This window comes from Rhipicephalus microplus, chromosome 10, assembly GCF_043290135.1.
Source record: "Rhipicephalus microplus isolate Deutch F79 chromosome 10, USDA_Rmic, whole genome shotgun sequence".
NCBI lineage: Eukaryota > Metazoa > Arthropoda > Arachnida > Ixodida > Ixodidae > Rhipicephalus > Rhipicephalus microplus.
The window spans coordinates 22,038,575-22,064,839 of NC_134709.1; the positions used below are offsets into that span (position 1 = coordinate 22,038,575).

General features: G+C 48.7%; 1 protein-coding gene across 1 annotated transcript in view; it reads left to right on the top strand.

Moving 5' to 3' along the window:
* The window catches only part of LOC119181815 (uncharacterized), a 155,743-nt gene that overhangs the window by 624 nt on the left and 128,854 nt on the right, over nt 1-26,265 (top strand). The window contains exon 2 of the mRNA XM_075875202.1: nt 24,166-24,292. Within this exon, the coding sequence (XP_075731317.1) occupies nt 24,166-24,292 (127 nt within the window). The remainder of the gene's footprint in view (nt 1-24,165; nt 24,293-26,265) is intronic.

A 26,265-nucleotide genomic window follows, 5' to 3' on the forward strand; every position in this document is an offset into this window, starting at 1 on the left:
TACAAGACACATGAAATGCGAACACACATCATTGTGCGGCCTGCGCGTCCTTTTGAGTAGTCGAGGTATTTTGTGCTGTAACTCGTTCATCCTGAGCAGTTTGTTCATGCAGTCATCTGGATCACTTCCTGTTGAACAAGAAACGATTACCAGAGATCCGGAGCGGATATCTTGGTTTGCGAGAGTGAATGAACTTCGGCCCCACCTGTAGCTCTCCCAGACTCACAGATATACTTCAAGAGAACCATGATTGCGTTCTAACACTCGCAGTAGCTTTGGCGTGTAATGAAAGTGTTTCCACTTTATTGTCATCCCGGCCATAGGGTGCCTTTAAATTTTTCATGTGATTCACGTGTGTTTATAGGCTTGCCTTTTTCTGGACGCGATTCATGGGAACTATTTCATACGACACGCTATATTAGGGCAGAGGCTATGAAAGAAATTTTTAAAAAATCCTAAGCGCGTTGTCAACGGCAGCAGGTGGACGTCACGCGATGAATTACCGCGACATCCGAACCAAGGGCAAAAGGAAATATAATTTAAGAAGCGGGTGGGACCACATCCGTTGAAGATAGAACGCGTGCGCAGCCACGACTTCAGTCGAAATCGCGACACTCCCCGCCTAGACGGGGGCCCGACCTGAGGCGAAGCCGAATCCCATGAAAAAGACAAGCACTCTCGGCAAACCGGTACGCAGGTCTGAGGTCCTCCGCCCTCACCGTTTCGGCTCCAGGGACCTTAGCGGAAGGGCGGGAAGTAGTGAAGAGGGTGAGGAGGCTCTTCTCAATTACGTCACCTCCTCACTCACTCTCTTTCATACCCTAGACGGGTTGTTCACATCTCCAGCCGCAACGCTTGTATAGGTTGGGAGACCTCCGCGGAATGGCTTCAGAAGCGGCTTCGCGCGCTCTCCACTCATGCGCTAAAGACACCTGAAAGAGTGCAAAGAGAGAGGTAGAAGGTACGGAGCACAAGGGTAAGGGGCGTCGGAAGCGCGCAACAGCACAAAGATGTGGACTGGTTGGTTGGACGAACTTGACCTTGCCGTCAGAACTCGATTACGACGAGGGGGAGACCGTGGTACCGTCGCCAACGGCCTCCCTCTGTTCCTGCAGTAACCTCTCCTTTTCTTTTCCGCCGCGCGTTTTGCATTCTAACTCTACTTTCATTTCTTTTCGCCGTTCTTCGCCGTGGGTCTTTGACCTGTTTTTTTTGTTCACTGTTATCTCCGGAGTGCGTAGCGTCTTCTATCGCGCAGTGCCGTTTCTTCGCCGGTGTCGGCGGCACGTACTGACGTGGCGATAAGGTGTCGCAACCTGATGGTATCGTTACCCTGCGTTTTCACGCGGGTCGTAAGAGACAAGTTTATCGCTTGTGCTCCTCTTGCTCTTACTGGTGAACACTGTGGCAGAGAGACAAGAGGCCGCAGTCGATGCGACCAATACATCTTTCAGAGTGCGATGATTGGCTGGTCGAGGCAAAGGGCACACAGTCGCATTAGTTATTGGGCACTTGACATTGTTCGACTAATTGCCTGAGAGCACAAGCCAGCTGTCGTCGTTTACAGGCTTTCTAAACAATGGAACCTTCTCACGGTCACGAAAATCAGTGGCGTAGCCACTTCAATGAAAAAGCGTGCCCCCCCCCCCCCCTCCCCCTCCACGCTCTTCCTTTCGTAAAACGAAGGCGAAGTGATGAACGCGATAGCAACAAATTGGAAGGTCATGCGCAAAACGGCAAGCAGATCGAAACGTGTCCCGCATTTCTCACGCACAAATTACGCACGAAACATACTCACTGGTACTGTCAGCGTCAAATGAAACCCTAACAGCGGCAAGCCTTCGCGATGGTATAGCGTGTGCCGTTTAGCTATTATTATGGAAAGGCACGCGAATATGCGCAGAGCTGCCGAATAGTGCGCGCGCGCCTATCAATGGTGATAACAGGACGGTGCACACTACACTGTCCCGAAGGCTTGCCGCTGTTCGGGTTTCATTTGACGCTGATAGTACAGATGAGCGCGAATAAAAGTCTCAGTTGTTACTTCGCTGTGTCTGAAAAGTGCGCCCTTTTCGCAACAGATACTGTGCAACGATCGCAGTGACCCTTGTGCGCCCGGTAACTACAACAGAATCGTTCCGGTGAGAGCCCAAGGCGTACGATTCTCCCCACTGCGGCGAGATGAGCAAGCGCACACGTGAGCGTCCACCCGGCCCTCTCTCCGTGGTGCAAAATACGCGTGGGAGATGAGAGCGCGCGTGCCGCATCGGGACAATGTGGCGACGCGCGCTCATTGCGCCATCTCGCTGGTAATGCTGAAAACACAATAGCCTCCCCCCCCCCCGAGATGCCCATCAGAGCGGCAAGTGCTAGATATGAATAGCCTGCCGTTTAAATGTTGAAAGTCATGCTCCTCGATGGCTCATTGGTTAACACCTCGCATTCTCCCACCACAGTGGTCTAGTGGCTAAGGTACCCGGCTGCTGACCCGCAGGTCGCGGGATCGAATCCCGGCTGCGGCGGCTGCATTTTCAATGAAGGCACAAATGCTGTAGGCCCGTCTGCTCAGATTTGGGTGCACGTTAAAGAACCCCAGGTGGTAGAAATTTCTGGAGCCCTCCACTACAGACTCTCTCTTAATCATATGGTGGTTTTGGGACGTTAACCCCCCCTCCCCCATAACCATCTACCTCGCATTCATGGCGCAGAGGTCCCATGTTCGATTCCGTGCGCCGGAGTCTTTTTTGGAGATATATATATATATTGTAAGATGGCGTCCAGCACCCTCAAGACTCTTTATTGTCTCGAGTATGTGCGAGTGTGTCGCGAGTATATATATATATACGGCGCCGCCGGTGGCGATATCCAACCGAGAGTGCCGGCCGATATAATTTCTCTCGCTATAAAAATTTCTGCCCACGCCACTTGCCAAAATAGGAACGTTAACATGTCACATTATATGCCGTTTTTGTTTTCCACAGCTCACGACAAACTGGTCCTATACTGATGATTGCCATCAGTAGCACATCAGCTGGACTCGTTCGCCAATGTGAGAAAGTCACGGGCCTTCCGAAGATACAGCCACTAGGAAGCTAGTCTATCGAGGTCTGCGCTAAGACGCAGTAGTGTGCAATTGAGGTGCGAATAGAAACAATAACATTGATAAACTGTTGCAGATAGTAATTCAATGTTTCCTACTCTATGTTTCATGCATATAAGCCGGCAAATAATAGTATTAATCGTAGTACGCGGGAAAAAAGAACGTTAGTTCACCACTTACGTTTCCCAAAGGAAGACCAAAGTGGCCTCTGACTCACGGAGAAGACGAACGCCAGCAAAGGTCTAACTTAAGTGATAGTACTGAACTAGTTGATTTGGTTATGTTTTTAACGCCCATCCACTTCACTCACGTCATCACGATGGGTTCATGTTTATTAATGCTTCCCTTCACCGGGTGGTGGTCACTGCTAAAGCTATGCTTCAAAGGGAAGTGCATTACTGTTCCAAGCGAAGTAGGGCTGTCTTAGAAAGCTTGTTTATAGCACGAGATTCAGAGAAAAAGAGGAAGAATAAAATGTACAAGCCGTGTTGGAAGTTCGATTAGGAAACGACGGAGCAGGTTTCAATTGAATGCAGAGGTATCCACCGAGATGTATAGGTTTGGGTATACATGAACCCATGGACTTTAGCGACGATAGTGGAAAGCTAGACGCGTCCGAGACATAAATTAGTAAGACAGGGTTATAGAAATGCTTGCGGAAAAGCAGGCAGAAGTGACAAAAATAAGGTCATTATGTCGCGAGGGCCCAAAGTTTGGGCGGTGAATTTATGGGTTTTTCCCCCTATGAGAAGAGTGACCTAATTGAAGCGATTCAAAGCTAATAATAATTTATTTTCGTTGCCTTAGCGGCGCACGAACTACCACTCTTTAATAAGTAGACGCTGGTAGCATTAACTCATCCATGCGTCTGATGATTGATTTGTGGGGTTTAACGTCCCAAAACCACCATATGATTATGAGAGACGCCGTAGTGGAGGGCTCCGGAAATTTCGACCACCCGGGGTTCTTTAACGTGCACCCAAATCTGAGCACACGGGCCTACAACATTTCCGCCTCCATCGGAAATGCATCATCCATGCGTTTGTTTGCTCGTGTTGTGACGTGATAAAAAAGGAAAGGGGGGGGGGGGACTTCTTTGTGCGCATCTGTCGTTCACTACATTCATTGGCATTTTTTTCTTCGACGTGGTTCACGTTCATTCTACGTTACACTTATGACGCGTTTATTGTCATTGCTTTTTAAATGTGGTACGAGTCTGTCGCATCCTCGCATCTCTCCTTTCACGCGTCCTTAAGCTCCTTTTGTTCTCAGCTTTGATCGGGCTGACGTCCCGAACCGCTCATTCTCTTATTCTTGTACGCGCTTCTTGTTCGTCTGCTTTGTTGCAGCTTACGAAGCCTTAGCGAGCTTGAGTTTGTTTTCAAAATGGGCTCGGAAGTCCTGGGGCTTTACTGAGCTCTGAAGCATCCGCAGACGTCTCCTCCCTCACGATGCTCCCAGGCCTTCGCAAATCATTTTCTTTTTCTCCCCTCAACTGCTAGCGACGTGTCTATTCAGAGCTCGGGAGCAGGGTATATATATATATATATATATATATATATATATATATATATATATATATATATATATATATATATATATATATATATATATATATATATATATATATATATACTGCCTGCAAACGTCGCCCCTACACTTTAGATATACTTGCGGAGCTACTATGTCTGCGTTATCATGTGCGGGGTCTGACGGAAATACCGTGCTTTCTCGATCTGAACGCGTATGTCTCTCAGAACAAGAAAATTACCAAAGTGTGAAGTAGTCAAAATATTTACCTCTCCCTTAAATTCCTTCTATTAATCTCGACTCTGCTATACCAATGCGTTCTTATCACGCTTCTTTTACGGCCTTCATCGAGAAAACTTGGTATTTATAGAGGTGCTCTTCACCTTCAGGCTAAACACTAAGCACTGTACCCTGCGGCGCATAGGTGTTTTTGAGCGAAATCATGGGGTGTAAGAACAAAAGGGCGTTGAAAATACATACAAACGTACATAAGTAACACTGTATGCAACATTATGCGCGTGCAGTGTAACACATATATTACAGGCACAAGGACAACCACTAACACTTATAACCGAGACCGATTCGACTAGTTCGAACCAAACGCATTGCAAAGCGCGACTTCTTGCATCACTCCCAGACATTACGACCCCTGTGAAAAACGGGTGTCGGGTAAGGGGATGCCTGTACCCATGCTTCTTAAACTGGTGAGTGCTGGCCGCGGGATTCGAACCAGCCACTTCCCATAGCCGAGGCGTACGCCCAATCTACTAGGCCATACATACATACATACATACATACATACATACATACATACATACATACATACATACATACATACATACATACATACATACATACATACATACATACATACATACATACATACATACATACGTACGTACATACATACATACATACATACATACAAGAACATTTCACCTTCTCATATCGGGAAGAGTACTATAGCAAAGCTTGGCGTTTTCTTGGCTGACCCCTACTTTTGTTTATTTACTTTTGTCGGATTGCGAAATGTCCCCATCCCCCACACGGGTTGTTTTCTGTTTCCATGCTGCTGCGAACTGGACCTACATTCGCGTGCTTCGCAGTGCGACATTTGAGTGGATACGTGCAACAACGGTGGTCCTCCATGCATTTAAAGGGGCACTAAAGTCAAATAATAATTTACGTCAGAGTTTTGACATCATCTAAAGCTACAATATTATCAACAACAGTGCTTTACTTACCGAGACATTAAGGTATATGCACAAGAACACATTCCCCGCAGTAGGACATTTTCAAAATGATCCTGATGACATCAGACGGACCGCCTACAATTATACATTAGTAATCTAGCTGCACTAAATAAAGAATCTTCCGTGCATCAATAGACGCAATATAATTCTGCCTGTTCGTTTCTGTTTCATTCATGAAAACAAGAACCGCCGGAAGTTATTATTGAGAATGGCGCGAGTGATTAAAAATATTCAATTTTCGCGTAGTTACACTGGACAGGTGGTACCATCTAGCAGGGCGCAGTTGAATCAAAGAACGCCTGCGATCTTGAAGCCAATGGTGCGAAATTGATCAATGACCGTTGTTGCTGCTGTGGCTCCCGCTGCTTTCGGTCTACTGCTACTAGAGCAGTAAAGCCGGGCAACGTTGTGCACGGCAACAGTGACGGGAGTTGGTGCGGTCAGCCCGCTTCTTCAGGCGGGTAATTTGAATTGCGCTAACCCAATGCGGACCACTAAAACGCGTTTTTATTTCAAAATGTGCCCTTCCTTGGCACAAAAGTAACACTACGGGGTTTCTCAACTGCTACTTCAACAATCCACGTCGACTTAACGGTTATCTTTAGTGTCTCTTTAATATAAAGACAACAATCAAATGTGGAGACGAGAAATGAGAAGTGACCTCGCTGCGAGATCGCATTGTATTCTCACAAGCCATGCATGCCAGCATAACTATGCATGCCGGCATATCCATGCATGCCGGCAGAATAACCATGCACGTCGGCGTACTATCTAAGCATGTCGATGTATTATCTCGGCAACTGTGCCCAGAGCTTCGCGCCTGGCATCAGTCGAAATAGTTCAAGTCACGCGTCGTAGCGCTCATGTAGAGTTGGCTAGTGACTGTACACGCGAAGGTATTTCTACGCACACCGCCGCCACCACCAACACGTGTAATGTATAGCACGAAAATGAGATATGTCGCATTGGTGTAGCTTGGTCTACTGACTGGTGTATAGAAGACAGTGTGGACAACTCTATAGAATACACATAGTCAGGGCGCAGAGAATAACATGGTAGGCCGAAAAGCAGTGCAGCGCCACAGAAGGTTCGACTATCACGAAGAAAGACACGATGATTGAAACGGCTTTGATAGTTTCTGATGCGATGTTGCGGTCCTTAATGCATTACTTCTAAGGCTTTCGCCTGCGGCTGATTGTAGGGAGAATGTTAAATCCCGATTTTCATTTACAGCGAAAGCTCTTGCGAGATCACAAGGATCGCGTGCCGCGTAGTTGTCCGCCGCCGCCGGTGTCTGTAGCCACTATCGAATAAGAAAAAGAAAAAAGTACAAAAATAAGCATCACAATGGCATTCGAAGCCGGGTCTCCTGGGTGCCAGCCCTTTATTCTACCACTGAGCCACACTTGTGCTTCAATATTCGTTGCAAACTTACCCTACGCAGGCTTCTTGTGCAGGAAAATAATCTTGTTATTATGAGTTAAAAGCGTTTTAGAACAGCAAAGGAGCAACCAGGCGTCACACAACGCGATTTGCGTAATGAGTGAGTCATCGAATGGTCCAACCCATTACACATTGAAAGCCTCAGGCACAACTCTACTTCTTAGTCAGCCACAGCGTTAATAAAAAATAGCACGAAATCCCTTGCAAGTGTGCAGCGGGCATGTCGCTTCTCCAAATAATGACGAAGAATGGCATGGCGAACGCCTTCATCCGCACAAAAATTACAATTTGCGGCGTATTGTGCATCGGTAACCTGCAAGTCCTATTGTAGCAGCTACCCAAAGAACGTTTAAAAAAGTGTATGGAAAGGGAGGCTAGCTTGCAGCTTTCGCTGTGACTGTGCGGCGCGTTCCGCGCAGGTCTCGGTTTCTTTTCTTTTCTTTTTTTTTTGTATAGCTTGCATTTATTTCTTCCAATACTTTTGCTTGAAGTAATTCTGAATTGTGTAGGCCGTAATTTGGTAAGAAACGAGATATTCAATTACTGCTATCTACTGCTGTACGAGAAAATGCTACTATCACATCCACAAGTACCCCCCTCCCCCCAGTGGTATACTATACACCAACAGCAACAACTTTCACAACACTTATGAGCTTTGCATATGACAGGCGACGCTATATGTACAACTATGTTGCAAGTCCACCGACAGGATATATACGGTATACATTCTTTGCTAAAACTGAAAAAGGAGGACGAAATTACGAGCTCAAAGAGGAGGCAACGCCTGTTTTGAAGAAATGCTGGAGGCGAGCGAGGGCGAGTTCGTTTCGGCAGCTGTCGAATAACACGCGCTCAAAGGCTTTTCATCCCTTTTTTGCCGCGTTGCTCTTCAGCGTGCCATCCTCATCGCTTTCTGGCGTTGTATAGCCTCTTCTCTGGTGTTTCCCGCTGCTTCGAAGACGTACCCCGGGGGCTTGGAATTTTGCCGCCGATTTTCGCTCCAGAGGTGGCGACGATATACATTACTCTGTTGGCTTACGTGTATCGCTTCAATTTTCGCGGGATATGCGCCGTTATAGGCGCCAGATGTTACATTCAGACACGATCCGTTCCTCTCTGTTTGAAGAGACACAAGTGTCGATTGAGAATGAAGCCAAAGGGTTAAAGCGAAGAAATCGGCAACGTTTCGCTTGTTTTGCTGAAAACAGGCAGCAGCCTAACAACTTTGCGCGTTGTCAGACAGCGCGGTATGACGTCACGAAATCGCTATGGAGCTGCCGTCAGCTGCAACACGTGCGCGCACAGAACGAAGTAAAAGGCGACGCGCTCTTTCACCGCGATCCCACTTGATGCGCGAGAACAATAGCAGCGGGTGGGGAGGGACGTGATATGGTTTTCGAAATCCCCACATAGGTGAATCCCCACTGTTATAATCAGAGAAAATGTACGTCACATAGCTGTAACGGCGACAGAGGGGGCTCCGAGGGGAGGAGGGGAGCACAGCAACCCTCCTCAATTTTTACCCGCCCGCCTTTTTGTTTGTAAGTCAGTCCTGGAACCGCCCTTGCTCCATAGCTGATTGTGTACTATAGATAAGCGGCAATGTGGAAGCTATAGACTGGACTTGACGTCATCGAATCGTTTCTAAATGTGGCAGTACCTAAACATGGCAGCCGGGCTGGCGTCAGTGCACAATATCTTAACACGTGCATCTCTTTGGGTCTCTGGAGAGTGGCGAAGGAGGGAAGAAGACTTATAGGCAGGTTATCGAGATCTCGTTTCGCTTGCTACCCAACACATGGAGAGGGGAACGATGGTCTGTTCACGGACATTTTACTGACGTCATATCTGTGACGGAAATGACGTCAGTGGCGTGCTGGCACTCCGCGGCATTTAAAACTTTCGTGCTGAAACTTACGGAGTGAGCATTAGCCACGACAGTTATATAAGCTAGGCTTGTCAGCACCTGTAATCGAGAATAATGTCATATCATTCAAGGAACCTTAGAACAATCGGGACTGCCGAGCGTATAGGCTGCAGATATCGGCTGCAGGAATAGGCTGCAGGACTGCAGCGTATAGGCTGCAGGAATTATTAACTCCTCCTCCGGCCTTGGTCATGGTGACCTCATCACATTTACTGATGATAGTTGTATACGCAGTACCCACGCTTTGAATGTAACACCTTTCCTTGCTCGTACTAATACCTTTAAATACAGTTTTTTTTCGCGTGAAATAGAACTGTGGAATTCCCTGCCTGGTAGGATTCGCTCCTTACCACTAACCGACTTCATAGTTGCTGTCGATGATTATCTTACTGACGCGTAATTAACTTCATTTTTACTTTTGCTTTGTTACGAGTGTACTTGCTTCACAATTTGTATTATTTGTTTGTATTTTTTCTCTGTTGCCTAGTATTATATAACGTCCCATTCCTGCGATAGCCCTGAATAGGGCTGCAGTATGTATAAATAAAATAAATAAATAAATATAACTATAACACATTTATTTGCCTTTTTATACACAAGGAAAAACTACGTCATGTATTTATTTTTTTGCATGAGCCCTATAACATGCCGAATTTGTAAGTGTTGTCGCCCTCTTGGTCACGTACATTTTTTGTCCTGATTCACTTACTTGAGTGATAGCGATCAGATTGTTTCGAAAAGAATAAAAGATAACAAGAGGCAGTTCGCTTCATCTCGGCATCACTTTCAGACAGCGTAGTCTTCCAGCCCTCTCTCACTCCCTACGTGGACAAGTGTGACAACAAAAGAAACCGCCGGTGAGTAATGGATAATTAATTCTCTGGACCAGGAAATGGAGAAAAGATAGCGCCGTACCGACCTTTTGATTTGAATTTGACAACTCCGTTTTGAAACTAGAACAGCCAGTGGCACAAATGGAAATTTCATTTCGACACGTGTTGAAGCACACTACTAGTGCGCGAGACTGGTAGCAACAAACTTGCTCGAAATCTCCCTGGGAGCAAAAAACAAACAAATAAAAATGAAGACACATTTACGCACGCCATGCTTCTGCGACTGTATTAAATCACGTTGTGCAATGGACCCTGAAATGTTGTACTTTCCTTCACAACTCGATGCGTTACAGCTGCGCAGTCGTTACTTCGTTCAGTCTTTCACGTGGTTTTGGTAACAGTTCCTATAGACTCGCAGTGGCGCTGAAGCGGTCTTCTTTCGGTAGCAAAATGATGCCTCCCGTGAGTCCATCACGCCTGCAGGTATACAGGCCATGCCTGCGCAGGTCAGCTAGGTTAGCCTCTGCAGTATTCAATAAAGTTTTTTCTTTACTCTCTCAACAATGTTAGCACCCCACCGCGGTGGTCTAGTGGCTTAGGCCCTCGGCTGCTAACCCACAGGTCGCGGGTTCGTATCCCGGCTGCGGCGGCTGCATTTCCGATGGGGGCGGAAATGTTGTAGGCCCGTGTGCTCAGATTTGGGTGCACGTTAAAGAACCCCAGGTGGTCAACATTTTTGGAGCCCTCCACTACGGCGTCTCTCATAATCATATGTTGGTTTTGGGACGTTAAACCCCACATATCAATCAATCTCAACAATCTTATTTCGACCTTCTTCTGCGTAGGTATGATTTTCCAAGCGCGGTCAGCCGTCGCTATCTGGTCTGTATTATTGGCTAAGAGACGGGACTTATAGACTATTTTTACGGATAGCGTTATGAAGCTCGTTTCGCAGAAATTCCTGCATCGTTGGCTGTCAGCAAAAAAATCATCTCATGCGTTACCGAAAAATTAAGAACGATGCGAATAGAATAATAATAAAAAATCCTTGGTCAGAGTGGCGGTCGAACATTATGGTTGATTTGGTCAGAGTGGGTGTCGAACCCGAGACGTCTGCGTGGTATGTGGGCGTTCTACGTCACAGCCCCGCGTCTGCTTGCGAATACAGTGAAAATAACATTCCTACTTTGCAAACAAACGCGTCCTGTATAGCACGTGCTTCATAATACAACACGAAATATTGCAGTAAAAAAAAATTGCGGACCCTTAAACCTCGCCTTTAACAGTTGAGCGCGATTGTGATATTCTGTTCCTATTGCGTACTTCAAACAGTTAATGCGTTAAATCTTTTCTAACTTACTATGCACCGCACTACGTCTCTTAAGGGTACAGTAGCGCGTGTGCCTTTTGTAGTGGGTGACTGGCTTTGAACTATAAAGCCATCATGATAACTCTATACGTTCTGACGCCAGATGACAATGCATACGCTTATTACACGCATTATTACGGCAATATTTGATGTTGTTACGTGAAGCATGTATACAAGATGTGTGTGTGTTCGTAAAGCATGAAAGTTACTTTCACTCCATTTCCAAGGAGATGAAGTTATTTTCACTGTATTATAAAGCAGATGCCTGGCTGCGTGCTGGAACACACGCTTAAGACTTATTCTGAACCATAAGGCAAAACATTGTGCACGTAGTGTTTGCGCTCATTTTGCACATTTTTACCGCACTTGGGGCTTATTGTGCACACCGTACCAAAATCACGTTATGGTTACGATTAAAGGAAACGTAAGTGTCATAATTTTATAGTGACTAGGCGCAATTTTTCTTGTTTGGAGTGAAGCACATGAAGCACACCAGTGATGTTCACGTTAAAGGAACACCAAAAAGCAAAGCTGCGTATTAGTGAACTTCGCTTCCGTGGTGCCAAAAGCGCCCCGCTTGCGGCGAGAAGACGCTCGGTAAGAGATAAAACGTGAAAAAAGAAAAAGTTTGCGGAGTCGCCACGTACAAGTTTTCTCACCGTTCCCCGTGACGTCACCTATTTCGACGGCGGCTACTGAGGCCTACGTAATCGGTAAAAACAAAGTGGAACGTCGTTTTAGTGTGCCATAGACTTAACATACTAAGTTTGAATGAATATTGTGGAGTCGATGACGCCTAATTACAGTAGATAGAATTTGTAATCCGCGGAGTCGCGTGTGGAAATTTCGGTGCAAAATTGAAGAATAAAATTTTGAACGTGAATTTTCTCTCCATTACTGTACCTGTTATGGTGAGTTTAACGGCATTTGAGTTGTCAGAGTACAATTTATAAATCTGACACAGATTCATTGTTTCTTTTTGGTGTCATTTTATAAAAGGAAACGTGTGCATGTGCGAAACTAAACAGCAACGCCGTAAATATGAGAGGCGCACTCAAACGGTACTACACCTAAACATTACCGTCTAGTCCTGAGTCGAAATTCTAATTCAGCTGGTGTTCTGCCGAAGCACACCCATCAAGCACTCACCGTAATGACGAAGGTTATAGCGCGAAAACAGGACGACGACAAAGAGACAAGGACACGAGCGCTACGTCATGCCATATACCAACTAGCCCAAACTGCCACACTTTTAAGTTTCTCACCGCCACTGGGACTTGAAACGAGCCCCTAGTGGTCAGGGGCCTACACAAAAAAATGTTTTGAGACCATATTTTGCGCTCCTGTTCACACCATGACGTCACTTGGTTATCGGATATTGTGTCACATCTACTTGAATTTTGTTTCGCCGGAAGTAATCCCTTTCATTTCTAGTGTATACAAACGGCCCTTTTATGTGTTAGCGCACCTGTTTTGTCTTCCCTTTTCGTCCTTGTGTCACTTTGCGTTAAATATGGTCTAAAGTATTCTCCCTTCACAAATATGGCGCAAAGACCCATGAGCAGTTGAAGTTATCACATAAGCTACCGTTCAATGGCCGTACACAGTAACTCTGACGAACAGCCGTTTCCTGAACGCATGCCATTTGCGTATGCTAATTCGCTACCAGTTAAGGCCGAACTGTAGCGCTTTTGGTGGTGTTTTCTGGCATTGTGTCTTTCGGATTCGTGATATAAACGCTGCCAGAGAGGGCGGCCAACCGCATGGAAAGCTCTGAGGTAGCTTAAGTCAGCGCCAGCCCAGCGTTGTACGTTGTGATCAGAGGGAATGAACCTGACGCCTCGCAGTGCAGTGTGCAATGTCCGTCAATGGACCAACAAGACATGTTCCTTATTATAAGTTGTATATATGTATAATTTCAATTTCTTTATATAGTGAAAGAAGCTACAGTGCCGTCGAATGGCTATTTTTCTTAAGTGTACATATTTTGTTGTAGCGCCAGCTATTGAGAAAAAGAGCCACAATCTGGTCATATTAGTCCTCTAAGCTTGGAAGTTGTAGCAACATCTTTGAAGCCGGGTATTCAGCCAATATACTCAGGCCTGCTAACCCTATAGGTGAACCTGAAGGATCGCTGGATGAGCGCGTTGAAGTCGCGTAGGGAAGGGGAAAAGAGGGGAGCTCTGTCGACGGTGGTGGCGGTATACGCCGCAGGTGTGCTACATAGCGGCGGACGGAAACAGCTCGCAGAAATTCCGAGTGCTTGCTGTCAAAGCTTTTGAGGAACAAGCTAAGTCAAATAGAGACGTCATGTTAGAAATAGTGGGCGACGGAGAGCATGGCGACGACTTAACGGAACTTAGGTGGGCCTAGAAGTGTGGCAGCTTGCGCTAGTTGGTATGGCATGACGATAGTTATAGCGCGAGAACAAAACGACGGCACAGAGACAAGAAGGACACGTGTCTTTCGTGTCCTTCTTGTCTTTGTGTCGTCGTTTTGTTCTCGCGCTATAACTATCGTCTTAGGTGGGCGACAGCCATTTCGCCAGCCGTGACGATTCTGTTACGCAGCTGAAGTCGCTGCCAGCTGCGCCCTGATTGGTTCTCCATTCATGAAACCGCTTCCGGCGTCGACGCCGTCGCTGCAGATGACTGGGTCGTCCTGTAGCACGTTTCGTGGTCTGTCCCGGTGCTATTCTGGACATTGCCGAATTCAGCCTTGTTGTCAGATTCCGCCATTGATTGATTCTAATTGGCCGCGAACTGCTACAACCTCTCTGATTGGCTTAAAATGCCGCCAATACGAAATTTGACAATATTGTCACGGGGTCGTGACGTGGCCGAAGACAGGGGACTTCGTGTTAGGATTTAACTGTTTATTTGGGCGAACCTGTGCCCGGTAAACTGAAAGTCCAATTACAGCAGCAGTCTCGCACAGATAGCAGTCTCGGACTGATAGCGGCGAACGGAGCGTCGGCCTTCGATCAACAACTGACAAGCGGCGAAGCGCGTCGGCATTTATACCCTTGCCGTCGAATGTTCTAGCGCTATCGCTGGCGGCGGCGTGCGTTCCAGAACAATCTGTACCATTCGCACAGTGGGCGTGATCTTATCGAAATGATCTACTACAGTCCGGAACCCTCTAGAAAACTACAGGCGCGGTTTGCGCTGAGAATCGTGTGGTGTTTTGGGACGATAACAAAAACTTGGGAAATGGAACGTGGCATTGCCCCCCTCTGAAAAAGGCATCGTCTCGATGCTTTAACTAAAGATGAAGGTACAATAATAATGCAAGAAAGTACAATGAATAAATTACGATACAACAATAATACAAAAAAACACTGGTTCAGTTTGTTAACGCGCATGAAACGGCTTGAGGCGCGCGACATGGACGACTTCAGGTCGCGATCGGCGTCGTTGAGAGTTCGTAATGCCGTCGGGGACAACCTCGTAATCAAGTGGGCCGAGACGTCGAACCACCCTGTACGGTCCGAAGTACCGTCGCAGAAGCTTTTCACTTAGTCCACGTCGGCGTATCGGCGTCCACACCCAAACACGTTCACCGGGCTGGTATTCCACAAAGCGTCGTCGAAGGTTGTAGCGGTGGCTGTCGGTCGTCTGTTGATTCTTGATACGGAGCCGCGCAAGTTGTCGGGCTTCTTCGGCGCGATGAAGGTACTCGCTCACATCGATGTTTTCTTCGTCGGTGACGTTGGGTAACATGGCATCGAGCGTCGTTGCCGGGCTCCTTCCGTAGACCAATTTGTATGGAGATATCTGCGTCGTCTCCTGCACCGCCGTGTTGTATGCGAAGGTCACATACGGAAGAATGGCATCCCACGTCTTGTGTTCGACATCGACGTACATTGACAGCATGTCGGCGATCGTCTTGTTAAGCCGCTCGGTGAGGCCGTTGGTCTGTGGGTGGTACGCTGTCGTCCGGCGGTGGTTTGTTTGGCTGTATGCCAAGATCGCTTGAGTTAAGTCGGCAGTGAATGCCGTTCCTCTGTCGGTGATAAGGACCTCCGGGGCGCCGTGACGTAGGACGATATTTTCGACGAAGAACTTAGCTACCTCGGATGCACTGCCTTTTGGCAGGGCTTTTGTCTCGGCGTAGCGGGTGAGATAGTCGGTAGCTACGACGATCCACTTTTTTCCGAAAGCCGACGTCGGGAACGGCCCCAGTAGGTCCATACCAATCTGCTGGAAAGGTCGGCAAGGTGGATCAATTGGCTGCAGAAGTCCCGCTGGCCTTGTCGGCGGTGTCTTGCGTCGCTGACAGTCCCGGCATGTCCTCACATAACGAGTGACGTCGGTGGTAAGACGCGGCCAGTAGTACCTTTCTTGTATCCTCGCGAGCGTGCGAGAAACACCGAGGTGCCCTGCCGTCGGATCGTCGTGAAGGGCTTGCAGGAGTTCTGGTCGCAGAGCTGAAGGCACCACAAGGAGATACTTAGCCCGAAGCGGTGAAAAATTTTTCTTTTGTAGAAGACCGTTTCGTAGAAAAAACGACGCAAGTGCGCGCTTGAATACCTTCGGGACTTCGGCGGTCCTGCCTTCGAGGTATTCTATTAGGGCCTTAAGTTCCGGGTCGGCCCGCTGTCGTTCAGCGAAGTCGTCGGTACTTATCGTTCCCAAGAAGTAGTCGTCATCCGGGTCGTCGGGTAGCGGTTGGTCGACAGGCGCACGAGAGAGACAGTCGGCGTCGGAGTGTTTTTTGCCGGACTTGTAAATGACAGTAATGTCATATTCTTGAAGTCTCAGGCTCCATCGTGCGAGGCGACCTGAAGGGTCCTTCAAAGTGGCTAGCCAACACAAGGCGTGGTGGTCGCTTACAACTTTGAAGGGCCTGCCGTAAAGGTATGGGCGAAATTTCGACGTAGCCCAGATGATGGCGAGGCACTCCTTTTCTGTTGTGGAATAATTTGCTTCTGCTTTGGATAGCGATCGGCTGGCGTAACTAATAACCCTTTCCAGTCCGTCGGCCCTCTGCACAAGAACGGCGCCAAGACCTACGCTGCTTGCGTCAGTATGTATTTCTGTCTCGGCGAATTCGTCGAAATGGGCAAGTAACGGAGGCGTCTGGAGGCGATGTTTAAGCTCCTGGAAAGCGTGTTCCTGTGGCGTTTCCCACTTGAACTCCACGTCGGCCTTCGTAAGGTTAGTGAGAGGATCGGCGATGCGGGCGAAGTTTTTCACGAACCGCCTATAATAGGCGCACAGGCCCAGAAATCGGCGCACGGCTTTCTTGTCAGTGGGCGGCGGGAATTCGGCGATAGCGGCTGTTTTCCGTGGATCAGGACGAACTCCAGACTTGCTGATAACGTGCCCCAGAAACAAGAGCTCTTCATACGCAAATCTGCACTTTTCTGGCTTCAGTGTAAGTCCGGAAGTCTTGATGGCTTGAAGTACAGCTTCAAGGCGCCGAAGATGCTCGTCGAAACTCGAGGAAAACACGACGACGTCGTCCAAGTACACAAGGCAAGTCTGCCACTTCAATCCTGCCAGTACTGTATCCATAACGCGTTGAAAAGTTGCAGGCGCTGAGCAAAGGCCGAAGGGCATCACCTTAAACTCGAAGAGGCCGTCCGGTGTTATAAACGCCGTCTTTTCTCGGTCTCTTTCGTCGACTTCGATTTGCCAATAGCCAGTCTTGAGGTCCATTGACGAAAAGTACTTGGCGTTATGGAGCCGATCAAGTGCGTCGTCTATTCGTGGGAGAGGATACACGTCCTTTCTTGTGATTTTGTTCAGGCGGCGATAATCGACGCAGAAACGTAGGGTCCCATCCTTTTTCTTCACTAACACCACGGGGGATGCCCATGGGCTCTTGGACGGCTGGATAATGTCATCCCGCAGCATTTCATCAACTTGTCTCTTCATGGCCTCACGTTCTCGCGTCGAAACCCTGTACGGACTCTGACGGAGTGGTCTGGCATTTTCTTCGGTTATGATGCGATGCTTCGTGATTGGGGTCTGCCGAATTTTCGATGACGACGAAAAGCAATCTTCGTATTGCAGAAGCAGGGCCTTGAGCTGCTCTTGCTTATCGTTCGGAAGTCTGGGATTGACGTCGAAAGCTATGGGAGGGGCTTGGTTCCTCTGAGCAGGTTCCGCAGAATCGGCGAGGGCGAAAGCACTGGTGGCTTCGACAATTTCTTCGATGTATGCGACCGTTGTTCCTTTGTTCACATGTTTATACTCATTGCTGAAATTTGTGAGCATAACTGTTGCTTTGCCTCCCCGCAACTCTGCAATTCCTCTTGCGACGCAAATATTTCGGGTGACCAACAGATGCTGATTGCCTTCAACGACGCCTTCGAAGTCAGGTGATTCAGGAGCGCCGACTGAAATAATGACGCTTGAGCGAGGCGGAATGGTGACTTGTTCTTCCAGCATATTCAAGGCATGGTGTCCAGACGGCGTGCGCGGCGGTAGTGCTTCTTCTGTGGATAACGTTATCGACTTTGTTTTTAGGTTGATGACAGCACCATGGAGGCATAAGAAGTCCATGCCAAGGATGACATCTCTCGAGCAACGCTGTAGGACTACGAAGTCTGTTGGATAAATACGGCCGTTAATGGTGACTCTCGCTGTGCAGATTCCTGCAGGCGTTACGAGATGACCTCCGGCTGTGCGGATTTCAGGGCCTTTCCAAGCTGTCCTAACTTTCCTTAACTTCGCGGCGAACGACCCACTGATGACAGAATAGTCGGCTCCAGTATCGACGAGAGCGGTCACACTGTGGCCGTCGATAAAAACGTCGAGGTCGCTAGTTCGCCGTCTCGCATTACAGTTAGGGCGTGGCGTCGGGTCACGGCTGCGTCGGCTTGTTCCGCTGCTTGCATGTTTCGTCGTCAGGCCACCTTCGGTAAGTGAGCTTTCGGCATCAGGGCTTTGCCTGGTTGGCCTTGTGTTCGGAAAGCTCCGTCGCGGCGTCGTCGTCGTCGGAGGATCTTCGGTAGTTCGTCGCACAGCAACCGCACCTCCACCGGTTGCTGCCCTTAGTTTCCCGGATACGGGCTAGGAGACCGGCCCCGCATTGGGCCAGAGTACTGTCGGTGGTGCGGTGACGTGCGGCGGCTGGGCGACGGCGAACGCGAAGGGCTTCGTGGTGTCCACCGAGATCCTGTCAGGTAGTCGGCGATGTCACGTGGTCGTTCTCCTGGCTGTGGGCGCGGTGCATTGACGGCGAAGCCACGCAATCCCATCTGTCGGTACTGGCAACGGCGGTATGTGTGTCCGGCCTCGCCGCAGTGGTAGCAGAGCGGGCGATGGTCAGGGGTGCGCCAGACGTCAGTCTTCCTCGGTGCACTGCGCTGGGCCGCTGGCGAACGGTATGACGTCGGTGGGGGTGGTGGCGGCGGTGGCGTCTGTCGACGGAAGTGCGATGGGGCGGCGGTTTGGCGTGGACGGGGAGGAGCGTTGTGGCGCAGTGCAGCGGCGTAGCTCATAGCTTCCGGCTCGGGCAGCGGTGCGTGGGGAATTTGAAGCGATTGCCGAACTTCTTCTCGCACAATGTCGGCGATCGAATCCACTTGAGGTTGCGCCGAAGGCAACAGTTTTCGCAGCTCTTCCCGCACGATCGCTCGGATCATTTCACGCAGGTTGTCGGAGTCACTGGCTTGAGCAGCAGCGCACTCTGGAGTCAGGCAACGATTATACTGTCTGGTGCGCATGTCCAGGGTTTTTTCGATGGTGGTCGCCTCGGATACAAATTCTTGGACGGTGTTCGGTGGATTCCTCATTAGTCCCGCGAAGAGCTCCTGTTTGACTCCTCGCATGAGGAAACGAACTTTCTTCTCCTCAGGCATGTCTGGGTCAGCGTGACGAAATAGGCGGGTCATCTCCTCTGTAAAAATTCCAACCTTTTCGTTTGGTAGCTGTACCCGGGTCTCTAGTAGAGCAGCGGCCCTCTCTTTGCGAGCGACGCTCGCGAACGTTTGAAGGAATGCGCCGCAGAAAACATCCCACGTTCGGAGCGTGGACTCCCGATTTTCGAACCAGGTCCTTGCGGTGTCTTCCAAATAGAAGAACACACGACGCAGCTTTTCTTCATGGTCCCAGTGGTTGAGGGTGGCCACACGGTCGTATGTCTCCAGCCAGGACTCCGGGTCTTCGAACGATGACCCATGGAAAATTGGTGGTTCCCTGGGTTGATGCATGACCATCGTGGGCTGGGACGCTGCGGTTGTCATTGTCGCTGCAGTCGCGGTCATGGCCTTCGTCTTCCGCGCCTTGTCTGGTAGAAGCCCGTACTCCGGTGGTAGCCCTTGCTGTCGGCGGCTTGTTCGCTGCTCCTGGTTGGTGTCGGTGTCTTCTCCGCGACGTGGGCTGGGTTCACGGCTTGACGGGGGCGTCCGGTACATGAACGAAGCAGCACCTCCACCAGATGTCACGGGGTCGTGACGTGGCCGAAGACAGGGGACTTCGTGTTAGGATTTAACTGTTTATTTGGGCGAACCTGTGCCCGGTAAACTGAAAGTCCAATTACAGCAGCAGTCTCGCACAGATAGCAGTCTCGGACTGATAGCGGCGAACGGAGCGTCGGCCTTCGATCAACAACTGACAAGCGGCGAAGCGCGTCGGCATTTATACCCTTGCCGTCGAATGTTCTAGCGCTATCGCTGGCGGCGGCGTGCGTTCCAGAACAATCTGTACCATTCGCACAGTGGGCGTGATCTTATCGAAATGATCTACTACAGTCCGGAACCCTCTAGAAAACTACAGGCGCGGTTTGCGCTGAGAATCGTGTGGTGTTTTGGGACGATAACAAAAACTTGGGAAATGGAACGTGGCAATATGTTGGAGTTAGACAGTGTCCGGAATATCACCCCTGAAGGCTCGCTCGCTGGATTCCGTGCCGACCGGTTGTGCCCTCGCGATCTCCGACGACAGCATAGCTCTGGCCAACTGGGTTGGTCCTACGCCAACTCCTGCCGCCGGTCCCCTACGACGACGACAGCATAGCTCTGGCTGACTGGATTAGCCCTAAGCCATCTCCTGTCGCCGACAAGAGCTCTCGCCAGTGGTGCCCCGTCCTCAGACTTCTACAGCCGTGTCCTTCTTTCCTGTGTTCTCCTTACTTCCGTCGCTCCCTGTCCCACCACTTCGCTCTCTCCTTCCTCTCTCTCTAGCTCTCTATCTTTTACTCCTATCCTTTTATTCCCTTCTCTACCCCCTTGCCTCGTGAGCTACTGTTGAGGTGTCCTGCCCCTGGGACACAGTTACGGGGCTCACTTTTCTTTTTTTCTTTTTATTAAAATCACTCCCCCCCTCCCCCCCCAATGAACATTTCGGTGACCGTCACCGGCTTTGTAAACGTTGAATGACGCTGGCGTACGAAACGCCGGCGAAAACACTGAATATAGATCGGCCTTTACGTCGCCCTATGTTGACACTGCCCTTTACGGAAGCAGAGCGGTTTTACGCCCTTCACGATCGCAGAGCGTTTTCACGCAACTATTGCGCGACCTTCGCACATTTATTTCGCTGCAGTATTGGCACACTCTCCGCGCAAGTTTAGCGCTTCACTCACACAATGAGTGCGATAATTTATAAAGCGTTAGTGCGTAAATTTTACACACGGAAGCGGGCGGGCAACGTTCGATGTAGCCAAAAACACATCAGTCTAACGTAACGGTCGAAAAAAGTTGGGAACACTTCGCAAACTTTTGGGGCGAACACTTCCCGAACCGTCAAAGCGTACACGAATGGCCCTGGAGGCGGTGACCGGGGAAGTGAGTTCGCCGCGCCGGGATGACACGAAACTGCGGGCTGCGGGTTTTGGCACGACGGACCAGCCTCCACGCGTTCCATCGATTTCCGATACAATTATCGGTATGTGCTGTGCCAAATGTAATGACTTTTTTTTTCGGCTGAATACGGGCGAAACTCTGGCATAGGAGGCGAGAACTCGTGTCTCACACACTGATCGACGTTTTATCCTATACTTTGAGTGATTTGTAGAAGTATTTTTATTTATTTTATTTTTAACATATCAGTATATTTTCATTTGTCAGTGTCGTTTATAGAGCTCGATTTACACGTTCGATCAAATTATTGCCGCCTAACAACCTTTCTGGCAAAAAAGGTTTTATTTCCAACCAGAGAAATCCTATTTCCTTTCGTTATTGTTGCAATACAGGGGCACGTCTTGAGGCTTACATTTCCTTTAATGCGATCGCAATTATAAGGACACTGTCCGTGGTTTTTTTCATTGTTGTCAGGTTTTGATGTTTCGCGCCCAAGCACGCACACACTCACACGCACACACACACACAAGAGACAGGAAAGCGCGCGACAGCCCCTTACGGAAACGCCATACATGGCCCATATATAGGTTATATGTGGCCACGTATAAGCTTATATGGCAGCATATGTGGCCACATATAAGCTTATATGTCAGCATATGTGGCTTCTAATTACCATATATGGATGTATATCTGGCGGAGTCGGTTCATGTATGGGGCGGTTAGAGCCTGTGACTCCTCGCTCTGCAGCGTGCCGCTAGACAGCTTTGTTACGTAGCAAACATCCTCGGGAATTCTAACGGCGAGCTATAGTCATATACACCGTTTACTGCTGGCGATACGCAGACCTCGAAGCTGATTCAGCGTGCCTATCGTCATCGGCGCGATGGCGCGAAGGGCCTGCTTCAAATTAGTTTCGAATGTCGTCGCTCCGCTCGTGTTTTGCATGCAGGAGTTGGGATGCGGGTGCGCCTCGTGTCTGTACCGTGACTGGCATGGCGTGGTCGCCCGCGCTTAACCCGCGAGTGAAGAGGTTTGTACGTCTTGCGCTTTCACTCCGATGTTGGCGTTGACGCTAGACCACACGAAGGTACCTTCACTCGCTACAGTGGCCACGTTCTCGAAAGCAGTAAGCTGTGAGCTAAAAGGAAAACAAAAAAAGAAGAGCTGAAGTATGGGCTATTTCGTCTGTGTTTAGTTTCCACTTTCAGCGCGCTGCTCAAACAGAAATCGTAACAACTGTGACAGTCGCTATAGTTCGTGCTCGTTCGTCCTCTGTGTACATGTGCGTTCTTCCCTTGCGTTCTTTGCGTTTTAGCAGCGCGCTGCAGGTGCAGCAGTGATAGCTGTTATTTTGTTATGGACCTGTGTGTGTCTTTGCGTACGTTGTTTTGTGCGTGAGCAGCTCGCTCCAAGTTCCAAGCTGCAAGTTCGCGAGAAGTTCGTGCTTGTTCATCCTGTGTGTACATGTGCGTTCTTTCCTTGCATTCTTCTTTACGTTTTAGCAGCGCGCTGCAGGCGTAGAGTTTTTAGATGTGTTAGTTTGTTATGGTACTGTCTGTGTTCTTTGCGTACGTCGTTTTGTGCGTGAGCAGCTCGCCCCAAGTTCCAAGCTGCAAGTTTCTTAGAAGTTCGCGCTTAATTGTTCGTGTATGTGCGTTCTTACCTTGCGTTCTTTACGTTTTAGCAGCGCGATGCAGGTGTAGAGCTGTGACAGCTTTAGTTTGTTATCACTCCGTGTGTGTTCTTTGCGTACTTGTTTTTTTTTTCTTTGCGTAAGCAGCTCGCTCCAAGTTTCAAGCTGCAAGTTTCCTAGAAATTCTCGCTTAATTGTTCGACCTGTGTGTTTGAAAAAAATTGTTAACGATTTAGAGTACTTGGTACCCTACTAAGGGAGAGCATAAAGCCGTCCCCTGGACCTCACAGTGAAATGTGTACATGTGCGTTCTTTCCTTGCGTTCTTCTTTACGTTTTAGCAAGGCGCTACAGGTTTAGAGCGGCGACAGTCGTTAGTTTTTTCTCGTTCTGTGTGCGTTCTACGAATACATTCGTTGTGCGTAAGCAGCCTGCTGCAAGTTCAAAGCTGCAAGTTTGCCCTTGCGGTGAAGCTGCAACTATTTCTTTTTTCAACCTAGAACAAGAGATACAAAGAACGAACTTTTTTTGTACAATAAGCGACACATTTTTGAACTGGAAATCACGAGCTGTGCGTCGTTTACAGATATTCTTAGTCACACACAAAAAAGAAGTAAATACAGGCATTACCTTTTATGCATTCGCCTAACATGGTTCAAATGAGAAAGCAATCTTCGTTTGCAATAGGCTGTATTGATTTCTCCTACCACCCCATAAAGACTTCTAGAACACACGGGGTTTTGCATTGCTTCCGAGATCGGTCCACCTTTATTCAAGCGACAATCTTATGTGATGACGCCACGTTTTGTCACGCCTTAGCGACGTTATGATGACGTCAAGGCGTGATGATTTGTTGCTTGTTGCATTACTCGTGTTGACGCTGCCAACGCCCTATGGTCACTTTGCGCCTTTAATACAAGGCATTTGAAGCTTTCTCCCTTAGAAAAAGTGCACATTGACTCCTGATATATCTTGCTGCACAACATCGTGTCTTATATTTGTTGCTGTATAGCGTCCGAAAACCGGAATAGGATTATAAGAAACCCTGTAGTGGAAAGCTGCGGAAGCTTTGACCATCTCGTGGCCTTAAACGGGCACCACAATCTGAACGCACCAAGCCTCAAAAATTTGGCAATTATAGAATTGAGGACGCCGCGATAGGGATTCGATCTGCCTACTTTCTAGTCGGCAGTTGAGCAGCCAAAATGTATTCGACGAAAGAAAAGGGCGGACACGAAGAAAATGTGGTGCTCTAGAACCCACTCCGTTGACGACGTGAGTCCCGCTTCGAATTTCTTTTTCCTCTTCCTTTCTCGTCTCGCAGGAGCGGTCAAGGGGAGCGATGACCTCGGGCGTCATCACCGGCGGCAACCGGACACTGACTTCGCCCGGCGGCCTTTGCCTCGGCCTCGCCGCTCTCCTGCTGTGCGTCCCAGTAATCGTCGGTGCAGGTAGGCTGTGAACGCGTGATTTGATTGATCGATATGTGGGGTTTAACGTCCCAAAACCACTATATGATTATGAGAGACGCCGTAGTGGAGGGCTCCGGAAAGTATACTGAACAAACACGCAAATAGTCAAGCGAACATGTATATGATCATGCGTTGACAATATATTGATAGAATATTAGGTCCATGTACATGCGTGTGCTTCTTATTCGGCACGCAAGTGCTTATTCGGCTTGTAAGTGCAGGGGAATGCCCATTTCGCGCAATGTACGCCGTGGAAAAAAATTGTTTTTCAGGGGAGGGGGGGCACTAATCTGGTGTGCCAACTCCTGGCTACGCCACTGCCTTCGTGATCAGAATGGCATGTCACTCTCAGACTGCTCGCCGTTCGTGGCCGGGTAGTTTAGGGACCACACAACTTGAAATAAGTTTGCAGAACATACAATATTGGTGTGACAGGTCAGGCATGGCTTCAAAAACAAGGAAAAAACAGTAAGTCTTCGTATAAGATTCAAGAAAATACCACTAGAATATACCTACACACTGTAAGCAAAAACTATCCGAGTTTGGGGTTTTCCCGGCTCATGACCTCTGAAAACTCTCTCGGGTTTAAAATTACTACCTCGCGTAGGAGTAAAAGATGGTACATGACATAGTTTTATTACCACCTCTCAGGCAAGTAGTAAAAGGATGTCAAAATCCAGTTTTACCACTTAGGGAGTTTTCTATCACGTGATTTTTAACCTGCGTTTCAGAGTTTATTACCACGTGACTGCAAGGTGCAGCTGCTTCGGCGGCTTTTGCCCCATACCCCCCTTGTGACGCTCTCAGGGAATACTGAAGGTACGCGAAGCCCACAGATATTTTTTTGTTTTTTTTTTTTGCATCGCCGTGCCTCTGGACTGACCTCGAGTCAGCGCACTTTTACTGGAACTGGGGGCAGCATAAGCACAACAAGCGAAAACAGCATTCTTTGAACGAAAAAAAAAAAGACGGGGAGGGAGGGGGGGCTCTCAAAAGAGAAAAAAAAGAAAGAAAACCTGCTGTGGAAAGCTGTCCTACATATTTTCGCAAAATGTTGCTTTTGCTCGGCGGTGGCCTTGGAGACAGACAGTGCAAGAAGCTCGGTATCTGTGTGTCTGGTTGGGCTGATGGATCTCACGTGTTTCCTACATCACCGAGCGACCGTGCTCGTCCGAGCGCCTCCGAACCTGCACGTCGCGGATATCTCACTTCCGAGCCGAATCGCGAAGATCTGCCAGTGGTAACAAAATCAATCTGGCGTCATCGTCCGTGCTTGCCTGCTGGAGAAGCAATAAGCAAAATGCTTCACTCTGTCGTCGTCACCGAGCCGTGGCCACCAGTGACCAGTGGGAGTGTGTCGCCGGGGCAGGTGAAAGAAGCATCGCATATATTTTGTTCCACAGTAGGCGATGTCTGCATGAGTAAAGTGCTGCCCGAATTGCCCACCTCATGCACCAACTGTTCTCAAACATGTAGCACGAAGCCGATACGAGGCAGACGGAAACAACAAGAGGCTGCCCGTGAGCACGAAGAAAACCCGGATGGTGGTCTTTCGTTGGAAGATAGCGGTGACGTGTTCATTTGTGTCTGAAATGACGATGAAATTCGCACAGGATATGTGTTCTGTGATCGCCGGCTGTGTTTTATCGGATAGCCGTGCTCCTCAAAAAGGCCTAGAACGCCGTCGGTAAGCAGCTTGTATGCAGGCGTGGACCACTCTTCTACGCCCGTTGTGATGAATACGTGCTGCTACTGTGTTTGTGCACCGTCGCTGAATGAAAATCATTGAGCTACCATGCTTTGTGCGTACTTAGGTATATTTTGTGGACTTGTGCATCAGCAGTGCTAACACGCGTGGGGCAAAGAGCCCGGTGTGCCAAGCAATTATTGGATAATCAAAAAGGTGAGATCGTGTAGATTTATAATAAAAGGTTGGTGTGACATTTAGTGCC